This window comes from Helicoverpa armigera, chromosome 18 (genome assembly GCF_030705265.1).
Source record: "Helicoverpa armigera isolate CAAS_96S chromosome 18, ASM3070526v1, whole genome shotgun sequence".
In the NCBI taxonomy this organism is placed as follows: domain Eukaryota; kingdom Metazoa; phylum Arthropoda; class Insecta; order Lepidoptera; family Noctuidae; genus Helicoverpa; species Helicoverpa armigera.
Window position 1 is genome coordinate 10,369,257 of NC_087137.1, and position 13,597 is coordinate 10,382,853.

Sequence of the window (13,597 nt, forward strand, 5' to 3'; positions counted from 1 at the left end):
TTTCAAATTGTTTAGACTAGAACATGAATAGTGTATTTAAAGGTGTATATTCCAATTTAAGTAGCTTTAAGCTGACTGTCGGAGATCGAAATACTAGATGAAACTAGTCTCCCAATAAATAGGTCAGTCACGAAGTTAAAAATATCAGCCAGACACACACATACACACTTGTAATAAAATTTTACTTTAATTATTATGTCATGTAATGTCCCAGATAATAAGTAACAAACGTATGGCTTCCGCAAGCCTCAAAGTCGGACTTGAGTCTATTAGCAAGAAAATCCTTGTTGACAATGCCAGTAACATTATAAGACTCGACCCGAATATTGCACTAATGATTTAACTTTAGTTTGTATAAGTAAGCTTACCCATACCTAGTAAGAGCTAGTTAACACTGTCCGATAAAGAGTAACTTGCAAACCTTCTTCGATATGCTATCTAACAATGTATCTTTATCCTCCAGTCCTTACCCCAAAATGATATTTTATCTTACACTTATAATAATTTTGAAATTTTGTACAGTATTGCCACCTCTTATACCAAGTTGCTTTAAAAAGTAACTATGCATTTATATATTTTTCTCAATTTTGTTAGCTTTTTAACATAAGCCACATACAAACGTCAAAAGTTACCTATCCATCAACAAAAACAAAATCATTCCTTGCCAACCAGCTTCGGTACAAGTACGCACGTTTGCAACGATCCACGGGCACAGTATAGCGTTAATTATTCACGTATAAACAGGAGAGCCTGTAATCAGGCCGCTTATACCCTGCGTGGGGAACACAACGGGGAATGTTTTGACGACTAAACGCAACCGGGAAGTTAACGGTTTGTAGCTGTAAAGGCGAAATTCACTGGCACTGTGACGTACAGTAATGTTTGTCCCGGTCTACTCGATCTAGCATACAGTCAAACTCAAATCATTTGTTCTATTTAGGCTTTTACAAGCACTTATGAACGTCAAAAATATAAACAGGTTTGATTCTAGTTACAAGCATATTGCCTCATATCGGTGGAATTTTACCATTATCATATACTTGCTTCTCCTAACGGTTTCACCTGATTCAGGAAGGAATTACTTCCCGTACTCGGATAAAAAATTGCCCTATATGTTATGCCGCGGTAAAAACTCATTACTACCCAGTTTCATCAAAATACAATCGGTAGTTTTTGCGTGGCATTGTCGTACAAATTTTCGATAGTAAATAAATGTTACCATGATGCAAACCAACCCAGTCTGTATCAACACAACACACCGGTTGGTTGCACATAAAACCGTACCGTCCTGTAATGGCTGAAACGCAAGTACCATGTGGCCAACTGTGCACGCACCTTGCACTCCATGCAGTATTGTACAGTGGTTATATTGGTATGCGAATAAACTGGTCTATTCGTACCTTCAAATTGAGTAATTATTTAGTTGAATAAATTATGCTCATTGATCATCCCCCCAAATCCAACCTCACAAACTCACCCGTAATAATTTATAATTAATCATGATTAATAAAACTCACAAAAACAAAATTGCGACGTCTCCCTGCAAAAGTTGAGTTTTTAAACGCAAATTAAACACAACTTTGACACGACTTTCAACTGAGGACACCGAGTTCTCCAGTCGTACTAATTACCAGCGCGAACACTTACTGAACGTCTCTAATTAATATGAATCTTCGTTCCCCCGTTCATATCATTACAACTGCAAATTTTAATGTTCATACTTACCCACTAATGGCTAGTACTTACCAATCGTCCGTTCCACTGAAAAGTTTTTAATTGCGTCAGTAAAACCGCAGATTGAAACGTGTCATCAAAATTTAACCAACGACAGTCAAAAGTTAGTGTTCCCGTGAAATAAAACAAAGAAGTCAATTAATATAAAACTGTCGGTTTACCGCTAGCGCGGTCCGACGCGCAATCATGGCGTAGCCCGTAGTCTCGTAGCAATTACGCTCTCGTAGCGGTCTCGTAGCGCTCTCTGCGAATGCTCGAATAAAATGCTTGTAGAAAATTGTGAGTCGAGAACTTGAAAAGCGAGTTTGTGGCCCAAAGAAAATTTCCCCTTGATACTATCAAAAGGGTTGCGGAGTTATTGGCTTATTACGTTTCTTCGAAAATTCTTTGGAAGCCCAATGCTATGTGAGTAAGATTTATCGGATCATTTGCTACTAAAGTATTGTAGTAATATGAAATATGGCGAACAAATACACGTACGAGCGTTGTGATTGATTCTGTTTACGTTAGTTTTTGTGAGCAATTTACGTGAAAGTATTTCTGCGAATTGGGTTTTTAGGACTACTAATATTGAAGTTCGTGTACAATAGATGTAAAACAAATAAAACGAACCTTTCTGTAGTCAAACATTGAATAACGGTAATCCACCTTTGTAAACAGGACTAATTGAGGGGTGAGCTGGGGAACAGTGAAACTCTATATTATTACAATTTAAATTTTGAGAAGACATTTGAACAGGCATATTTACTTGAGTTGTTTGTTCTTCTTTGGCCTTTTTATTCCATGTTTCTGTATCCCAGGGGGAGAAATGGAGAGATTGCGTTGTTTAAACAGAAATATAAGCCTTAAAAGCTTATTGATATTGTACGTGAATTCGATATTGTTATGATATCGCCTTGTTTATCATGTGTTTTATAGATCTTGGATCAAAATAACGTGTTTCTTTGGATAGATTGTTATAATTCATATTCATTATTTGTACAACGGATCTACTGAGTTCATGATGATGATCATTTCATCCCATCCTATTTGTGTTTGTTTTTGTATTCTTATAAATGTATTTTGTTGTTTCAGATGAGACGGGTGACGTGGTGGGTGGCGCTTTTTGCGCTGTTCGCCGCCGCTATCGCAGAAACCACTGAAGGTATGTAATATTTTAACTTTCACATATACAAACCTTTTATTTGCATGCAGTTATGTACACAAAATTATGGACATTAGCTAATCCAATTAGATAATTAAATTGTATTACTGAAGTCATAGTGGTCTTGTGTTATTTTAGTATTTTAAATTGTGTTAGAGCCCCTGCATAATAATCTTCATAATCTTATTATTCTTGCTTTGTGTCTTTCAACGTAATTCCTCTCAACCATTACCAAAATCAAACGAGCAACTCAAATCGATTCACCCAACTCGATTGAAACAAACGCCTGTCGCGGAATTAGTTCGAGAATCGAAACGATTTTCTGTTATGATGGCAATATCATAACAGATACCAGTATCGATATATCGGAATTTTCATTTCATACGTGTGAAGTGATTCGGAAGGGGCTACCGAGCGATGCATTAGTAAACGGAATATCGGCTACCAGAAATAACTTTCGATTCAAATATCGATGTTATTCATACACATTTGGGTAAACTGTTCTTTTTTTGGTTGAATTTTTTTGGAGTGGTAATAGTTTTTTGCATATTTATGAGGTTTGAATAATGAATATGTTGGTTTTCTAGTTGCTAGACTGACTGGTGAACTGAACTGACTCTGGGTTCGATTCCTGTTAGACATGTGGACTTAATTTTAAGTTTCTTTTTGTTCTTATGTACGACTTTCGAAGATATAAAATAGAATATACAAATTGAACAATGCCAGTGAAATATGAATATAAAAATATACCTCTGTGTGACGATCAGAGTCAGAAATGTAGCCCATGAAAAATACAAATAAAACTTAACAAAATCCCCAGGTATTTCCTTCAAACCCAGGTAAACTAATATGAAATATCGGTCGCTCGTGGTCTAATCTACCCGATTTCACCCTCTGCTGAGTAAATAAATCGTGTTGTAGGAAACCTTACTCTTGGTGGCTTGCCAACGTAGCTACCAAGCAATATTATATGATTTACTGGTCTATACTTACCAGAATAAATAATAAGAATCAAAGACTTTGGGGATTCATCACGTTGTTGATAGGAAATGTCATTGATTGATTTATTTTATTAATGAATATCCATACAAATATTTTTCTTATAGCCTTGTCCTCTAACCACTATATTACAAGTGGGTGTATAACCTCACTGAACAATTATATATACTTGTCGTAACTACCTCTGTCAGCCCCCTGTCTTTTCGATCTTCTGCGTAAAGTGTTATATTTGAAATAATTCGTCCTCTCATATTTCTTTCAAGGCAGGAACAAAAAAAAACATTGTTAATGTGTATTGTGTGTATCAGCTGAAAACATAGTAGATTGCTATATTTCTGTACACATAGTTATTTAAGTATGTAAAGACACAATTTTATTACATAGCTACACAAATATATGCCTGTATTTAAAAACCATTAAAAATACACATACCATTAAACAAATCCAAAATAAAAACCACACACAGCTACATACATAAGCCAAAAAACTACCAAAAAACGTTGATAAAACCGCTGTAAATATAATCCGTGTACAGAAACTCGCATCAAACGAAAATTAAAAAGCTCTCTCGTCAGAAATCCATTAATTTTTCACCTATTCTTATTTCGGTACCCTTCCCTGTTAAGTGTTAATAGAGTTTGAAGCGGATTTATTACTGCATGCTATCATTGAATTGAATTGAATTGAAGTCGTGTTTTATAGTGACCACAGTGTCATTGATTATAAATTATCTCATAGAGAAGCAACCACTATCTGTATTGAAAAGTATCTATAAATTATTGATAAACCATGTTTCTCTAATTAGCTGTCTTTTACATTAGATTTTAACGCTTTTGATTTTGAATGTTTATTTGAAATAATCTTGTCATTGAATCTCATAATTAATGTAAAATAGTATCTAATAAAGTTTATTGTAATTTCTTAGAATCTGTCCATTTATTGACTCCTTCTAATACAATTGTCATCTTACAAATTCGCAGAACCTATAAAACAATTGAATATTCAAACACTCTTGGTTCACCTCATACTAATTGTCAGACAGACAAACCTTAACCATTTTCGGTTGTGTTGCTATCAGAGATTTTAGATCCATATAAATTATTATGTCAAACCATCTCTAATGGTAAAACAACGTATATATCGGGTGTGTTGTACCTAATCACATTAAATCATATCACATGTCTATGGCGAATTGTTAAAAAAATAACCTAATCCATTCAGTGGTTTACCCACAGGGGTCATTTTTCGTTTTCATAATTTACAACATCATGTGTAAAGCAGAGATAAAGTTAGGAGTATCGAATGTTTTGACTAGTTGACAGCTGTCAATTTTCAAGTGAGAATTTCCGTTGTTTTTAATGACTGACTATATTTACTTTGTTTGAAAAATCTTTTTTTTTATGTATTTTTTTTTCTCTTTGTGCTAATCGACATATGTATATTAAACAGTATATTAATGTAATTAGGTACGACACGCCCGTTTAATGTTATAGAAACCCTCAATTAATCAGCTAATATCCCAAGCTTTTAACCAATTCAAATGAAACCAAAACCATATTAGTACTAATCTAGAATGTGAATCCAAATATTATCTAGTTATATGTAGTGACTAGTTAGTAACGCTGACTAGACTAAACTTATACTAATAGCCTAGTGCAGGGATGGTGAACCTTTGACACAAATCAAATGTGTTTCGGTACGCGAAAGTATTGAAAAGGAGTTACAATATTGTCTTTTATGTGTGTATCAGACATACAAACGACTTTATTAGTACATATTAGAGTATAAGTCCCCAGAAGCAAAAAAATGGTTGCTAACCGCAAAACTCAATAATAATTGAAGAGATATTTACAAAAAAGCACATAATTTTTGCATGGAACCAGAAATGAAATGAAATGAAATGAAATTGAAATGAAATGAAATGAAATGAAATGAAATGAAATGAAATGAAATTGTTTATTTTTGCAAGTTGGACATTACATCACTTTTACACGTCATTTTAAGAACGCTGAGGCCAGGATATACATTAATTCATATGTAAATTTTTTTGTAAGGTGCATGATGCTGTTTGCGTCTATACTCTTGATAAACTTTTTAAAAGCGATCAGAGTGAAGCTTGCTTATCTAAAGCGGTCCGACACCCCTACCCTAGTACAAACAGTTTGTTCCTACGCTAGAGGGCGCCAGCGTGTTTGTCACCAGATAAAGGTTTTAGCGCTAAACTAGTTTATTATGCTGAAATTGTGGCTAGACCGCTTGTTTAGATAGTTTAGTTAAAGATCGGCGTAATTAAAGCTTGTTTGTATAAAGTTTTTGCTTGAAGTGGTTTGTAACCTGTTTTGTATCATGTGTAAAAGACTTATTTTTACCGTAAGCTGTATAAAGCTTGTATAAAAGACTTATAGAACATTTTTACGGTCTTATATTTATTTAGGAGATACCTTTATTGCTACTTACAGCAGTAGTTGCTAGTTAGCAGCTGCTAGTTACAGCACAGAAAAATACAAACAAAACTTTAGTAAGGTAATAAGTGCCTGACGTTGTATTGCGCCTGTTAGTAATTTTTTACTTACTTTACGTTTTTGAAGTCTTTCTTTCTTCCACAAAAGTTTCAAGAAAAATAAGGTAACCTTGTAACCTAATGGTGTCTACACACCAAAGCCGCTGATGCCGGCGGCACAGCCCGGCGGCCCAACCCGCCGGCCGTATTTTGTACAATCATGCCGCCGGCTTTCATAGAGTATTTGACAATTACTAGAACACCACATGCCGCGGCAGTCGTGCCGCCGGGCTGTGCCGCCGGGTCAGCGGCTTTGGTGTGTAGACCCCTTTAATGTTACAATAACGTTTAGAAATCTTATTAAACTTAACAGTAGACCGTTTATCCACCAGCATTAACAGGAACAAAATCACAAAAAATCCATTACAGTAAGGGAAGTAGGTATTTAATCATCTTCACCATTCATACGCCCAACTCAATCAGTGGGACGCGAATTGGTGCACTCACCACAATGCCAGTGTTTGTTTTAATTAATCTCTTTTGATCGCTTATTGGCGCCGTTACCCTATTGTGTGTGAAAATTAGAGTACTGTGTTAATATTGTCTTCATACGAAATCACATTTATTATTATACTACTATTGCTTCTAGCAGCTGTTTCACTGAGGAAACTTCTTCCCGCACCTGGATAAAAAGTAGCGTACTTATGTTTAACTAGCTGGTGCCCGCGACTTCGTCTGCGCAGGTTTAGTATTTCGAACAATATGTTTACAAATTGTAGCCTATGTGTTATTCTGATGTATAAGCTATATTATTGTAAAGTTTCATTAAAATACATTCAGTAGTTTTTGCGTGAAAGAGTAACAAACATCCATACATCCATACATACAAACTTTCGCGTTTATAATATTAGTAGGATTTAGATATGTGAGCTATATTATTGCTAAGTTTCATTAAAATTCATAAAACCTACATATCCTTACATATATTATACGGTAGTTCAGTCTGTCACGCCACTTTTTTTTTCATTCTCTGAACCGATATAAATGAAAAATGGATCTTTACCCTACCCGCTCACACTCTTACATACTCTTAGTAAGACATACTTTTTCAGGTGCAGGAATTAGTGCTCTCGAGACACGGAACGAAAATGTACAGGTCATTATTAATAATTCAAGAGACATCATCATCATCTCCCGAGCCTTTTCCCAACTATGTTGGGGTCGACTTCCAGACTAACCGGATGCAGCGGAGTACCAATGCCTTACAAGGAGCGACTGTCTGACCTCCTCAACCCATTGGAAAAACTGGCGTCAGACTTACTGGCTTCTGACTACCTGTAACGACTGCCATGTAATTCAAGGGACCTATGCATTATTTCATTTAAAACTGTATCAGATTACTTACCAAAAAAATTATGACCAGCACTTTCACAGGTGTTAACACATTATTGATTTTCTGTCTTTTATGACCTGACCCAGTTTTGTAATGTTTGTATTTTTCATGTAAACACGTGTGCTTAACTTTTACTTACGTTAGTCAGCGGGTGCTTAGTGAAACAACCCTTTTGTAAGTCAATACGGCAAACGTTAGGGCTATATACTTATATGTATGTAGGTATGAAGGTATGTATGTACATTGCATAAATTATGAGCTATGAGGGAAGTTAGGAATGTATCTCGTTTAGTTTGCTTTACACGTTTAATTATTAAAGTTGATTAAATTGCTCATTTTGAATGTTTGTCTGAGTTGTGAAAACTATTTTGTTACATTAAATTAAAACCTCTCAGTTAAATAAAAAAAATCTGGAGTCGTAGGTAAAGAACCAACCTCTCAAGTATGAGGCGTGGGTTCGATCCCAGGTCAGGCAAGTACCAATACAACTTTTCTAAGTTTGTATGTACTTTCTAAGTGTATCTTGGACACCAATGACTGTGTTTCGGATGGCACGTTAAACTGTCCCAGCTATTAACAACTTTGGCAGTCGAAGCGTACAGATAGACGTATTTTCCTGTATCGACGATGTGTTTACTCAAAAATATAAGGACTTAACTTCCACTCAAACAAAACTACAACTGAACAGGTACTCGTTAAGTCTCATCAGTCTACAGTACGAAAAAGACAAAACGCTCTCAAAAGGTATTCGGCAAATGAAATCTAGCCACAATACATCATTCCAATGTGCCGATATCTGACCTCTTTCAGTTCGGGGATGTCGGCAAATATACTTAATGGATCTGCCGTGCGTTTGTGACACACTGTGAGAAAGAATGAGCAGCTTAACATGATTTTCAGTCAAATGCAGATATTTTTTTTATATTACATTTTTGTTTTGATTGTACAAGTACAATCAACATTTTTTTTGGTAATGTTTCTGGGCAAACTGCTTCATCTTCGACCATATCGTCGCTGACCATCAGGTGAGATAGTGGTCAAATGCAAGCCGGTTGATAGGAAAAAAAATAATTAAGTGCCCTATGTAATACGCACATCCAAACACTAAATAAAACGAATTTATGACATAAACAGTACAAAAGTAAATTACAGCATATGATACCACTAGTAAAATTTAATCATCATTCCCATTCTGTTAGTCATAAACCATCCAAGTTTACAACAGTTAATTTATCAAAACAAGTTAAGCGCCAACTAAAATAATTATATTTGCATGATTTCGTAATTCGAATAAATCACAAACTACTCAAGTATGCGCATTAGTTACCCGAATTGTCAAATTGAAATTAAATATCTCAACAGCATTCAAATGAATATTTAATGAACGAAGTTTATATTAAATTAATATAATATCGAATGAACGAATGAATGATATTTAATACTCAGCTTTTCGTTCATTTGTGAACAAAAATATAATTTGTATGGATAATCCAGCGTGTTACAGATTAATGTTTAATCTGGTGTACTAGCCACTACCCACATTGCTGAAATAAACATTAAATTTTAACTGCACATAGAATTGATGCTGTTATGAAGGCAATTATATTTCAAATTAACATAATTTCACGTTTAACCACCGGGGTTTAGATTCCACTGAACGAGCAAGGGAATGTGCACAATAATGTAACTCCTGACTGTAACCCATCATCATCTGTCTAACTATGTTGGCGTGGGCTTCCAGTCTACCCGGATGCAGTTTAGTAGGTACCAGTGTTCTAAAAGGAGCGACTGCCTATGTCCTCCTCAATCCAGTTAGTTACCCCTAGGTAAGACTGGTTGTCAGACTTACTAGCTTCTGATACCTGTAACAACTGTCAAAGATGGTCAAATGACAGCCGGGACCTACAGTCTATGGTGCCTTCCGAAACACGGACGAAATCATTATGACAAGATGGTCACCCATCCACGACCTAACAAGAAAGGGTAACCTTACTATCGAAAATGACTAAAATATTCACAACAATGACGTCATAAATAGACAAGAACCTAGTTTAAGTATTTCCTTATCTAAAGCTACGTATAAACAGCTATTAAAGACAACTCAACTTAAGCCGCACGCACTCGTCGAAGTTAAGCCACTTAATAATAAAATCACATCACGTCTAGTACATTTCACTTGGGAATTCAATGTAGCGGAATATTGCTGTAATCTTTGCTACGTGAACATTTTGTTTATGGTGGTTATGGTATTTTTTTCGCTTTTTTGTTTCTTTTTTTTTTGTTTGGAAGTAAAATCGTACGATAATTTTGGAAAAGTGTAGTGGTTTTTGTGAAAACCGATATTTAATTGACTCTTATAACATTACTTATTTGTGCAAAAACAGTTGTTGAATACCTACACACAAGTCAAATCTAGCGAAACCCTTCCGTCATAAAATGCAATTTATCTAAAACGATAATTAACTGTCAAAAAACATGAAATAAATACTTTTCTTTTAAATTATTTCCAAAGAAAATTACTCATATTTTTTTCGAAATTCGCCATTCTTTCTCCCCGTGTGTAGACAAACAAGGAAAACACAGGAAGCCGTCGCCGTCAAAATCTTTCATTTCTTATCGCGGACACGAACACTCACTAATATCAAAGCCGTACGATATGAGCTACTCTTCGTAGTTCCTTTTATTTTTCTCCATAAGTCACATTCTTCTCCATAAGTCACATTATTCTCCATAAGTCGCATTATTCTCCATACGACACATTCTTTTCGGAACTTCTTCGTGAATAATACATCTCTGATTATTCACAATTAATAGTTAGTCCACAAATCTATTTGGTTTGTTTGTAGGTGGTAATGTCAGGAAGTACTCAACCAATTAGAAAAGTTCTTTCACTGTTAGATAGCGGTTTTATAGACTACTTTTTATCCGAGTGCTCGGAGTTGTAATAGTGCAACGGTACACTGTTTAAATCGTGCGAAAGCTAATTACGAATAATTATGATTAGTGCCTACATGAAACTTGTAAATATCATAACTCATTTGCATAAAATTGTATTAATTCGACGATGCCCTCAGGGATTCTACTGAAAGCTCATTTCAAATGAAAATAAATTTGTTTTTAATCCTATTCGTCATTAATGTGTACATGTTTGTCATTCAATGTGAAAATACAATACCAAAACTAATTAAATTTTATCAATTTTACTTATCTCTTCTATATATTCTAAAATATTTCACAATCTTATCTCTTAAAGACATAGTAAAATAGCAAATAATTTATTTTTAATTAAAATAATATGACAGCACCAGTTGCTAAATACTAGGCTAACTAACTTAGGAATACTGCTGAAATCCAAAGAACAAAACATTAAAATCAACTTTACAAAAAAAAACTTATCTATACTTAATGCTTCTAAAACCATAAGTACCAACATCCTAAATAATACATTGCAAAGTGGCCAGACCTAAAAATTATACGTGACCGGTGTTGCCAGTGCAAACATTTGAAAATTCTCCCGCTCAAACATGGCCGCGGGAGTTTTATTAAAGGCTGTAATGAAACCGGGGCTTAGTCCATAATTTACATGCGGTGTCGCTATGTAGACTGCAGTTACTAATAGAATGTTCCTTTAGTAAAAGACACACGTTAATTAATGAATACTTATTAATTTTTCATTGAGGAAGTAGCATTTTTTATAAATCATCATCGTCTGCCGAGTCTTTTCGCAACTATGTTGAGGTCGAATTCCAGTTTAAAAAGATGCTGAGTACCAATGTTTTACAAGGAGCTAGCCTGTCTGACCTCCTCAACCCATTTACCTTGGCAACCCAATACCTCTAGGTAAGACTGGTTGTCAAACTTACTGGCTTCTGACTACCTGTCTGCTAAAGATTTTTTATAATTCATGTGCGCAATACATTATACTAGGTTTTCTTTTTCGCCAAAATTACTAAACCGATTTAAAGGAAAATCGGCAGACAGGTGAAGGAATTAACTCCCTAAAACGCTGTACTCTAAAATCTTATGTAAACAAACTAAATACCAACTTTAATAACACAATAGATAAAAAAACAAGAACAATAATAACAAAGAGCAAGTTTACACAGAAAATATTATCACTCAGTTGAGTAATCGACTGTAAATCTATTAACGTGTGAACAAAGTAATAAAAACAGTTCAAAAAAATACAATTCGAGAGAGCAACTCAAAGTGAATTATCCGCCATGACAGTAAACAATTTGAGGGAAAAATAACAATCAATTAATCTCAATGTAATTGGAAAGTATAAATAACGAACACAAACAGACTATGTGTGGCGTTTAACAGCGATAAATACAACCTCTATATATTTTCCTAGGTTATTTACTGGTGTGTATATTTAGCTCTAGCAAAACGCCCCGACTTTACACGGGTACCTATTGGTGAAAACTGAACATTTTCTGTAATTTTTGAAAATGTCGCGAACAGACGTGGAGGTCTTGTAGTGATTGCTATACTCGTATTTTCCAATAGTCTACGTGCAATCAAACCTAACTGCATCTTCCGTTCCAAATAAACATAATAACAAAACCAGACAAGATACACTGTCATATTAAAAATAATTATGTATCTCTTTCAAGAATTCTCAACATAGAACCTTATTTTAAACGAACAAGCTATCCTAAAAATTCTCATGACTCGTTCTATCTACATTACCCACACACGTAAACACTCCCTCTTCTCATACACACAGACACAAATAAAGTCACACACACAGACACAAGTCCTGGAAGTTAATAAGTGTGGAATGCGCTCCACTCGTGGAAGATTTACGATCCTCTAGATTATCTCCACATCGTCACTTGCAGGTAAGGGTTTACAATTTTATGGATACGGACCTTTATCTCGAGGGTAAATTACAAGCTTAATGACTTGTGATTATTGTAAGGGGTTGAACTTGAAGGTATTGGGGTTCATTTGAGGGTAGTTTTACGTTACGGTAAGATATGATGAAAATTGAGTGTAAAATAATGGTAAAATATGAAGACTATCTGTAAAATTCTACAATCCTTGTTAAGTAAAGATGAGTAACTCTGTCTGTTGCTCTGCCACTCCAAAACTGCTGAACCGATTTATGTGGAAATAGGTAAGAGCCAGGAAAAGGACATAGGCCACTTTTTAACTCGAGTGTAGTAGTAGTCTTTTGGTATGCACGTGGAACCGTTATATTTTAGCATAGAATATTTTTCTCAGAATGACAAACGTTTGGTAAGCAGATCAGTGGAAATGTTGATTACCAGGAAGACCTTTCCATTCACGTGGCAGGCAATCATAAAATAATTCTGCTAGGAATTTCTCAGAAGCTTTCGAATTTGAATTACTTGAAGAAGCTGAAAATAAGACAGCAGGATCTTTAGTTGAAACTTGAAATGGTAACGCATTTCATGCCTCTATTTATAACTTCAAAACAAAGAATGGATTGCAACATTTAACTATAACAATAGAGAAACCATAATCAGCTGTTAAATTACCGATCACATTGAAATAGTTCAAACCAACAAGTCCTGAATTATAATAGTTATTCGAAATAAGATAAATTATGGAATCAGGCGTCACTTTGCGGAAATCCAAGACATAAAATGTTTGGTAGAATATATAGCATTTATTTCCGTGTAAACAGTTAATCGAGGCTTTTGATACTCGACATGAGTTTCGCCCCTCCATAAGGCTACTTCAGGAGGTCTTGACTCGTCGAACCTTCGGGCCCGAGCGGTAGTATTTTTCAAAACTCTTTATGATTATTGAACTTCTAAATAATTACCCAAAAACTCCACATATAAAAAATCCC

At 34.9% G+C, this 13,597-nt stretch overlaps 1 protein-coding gene across 2 annotated transcripts in view; it reads left to right on the forward strand.

Annotated features, from left to right (window-relative positions):
• Window positions 1-13,597, forward strand: part of LOC110379869 (Ig-like and fibronectin type-III domain-containing protein 2) — a 159,817-nt gene that overhangs the window by 96,751 nt on the left and 49,469 nt on the right. For both annotated transcript variants that reach the window (XM_064039025.1, XM_064039026.1), the window contains exon 5: window positions 2,809-2,878. In XM_064039025.1, coding sequence (XP_063895095.1) covers window positions 2,809-2,878 — 70 coding nt within the window. The remainder of the gene's footprint in view (window positions 1-2,808; window positions 2,879-13,597) is intronic.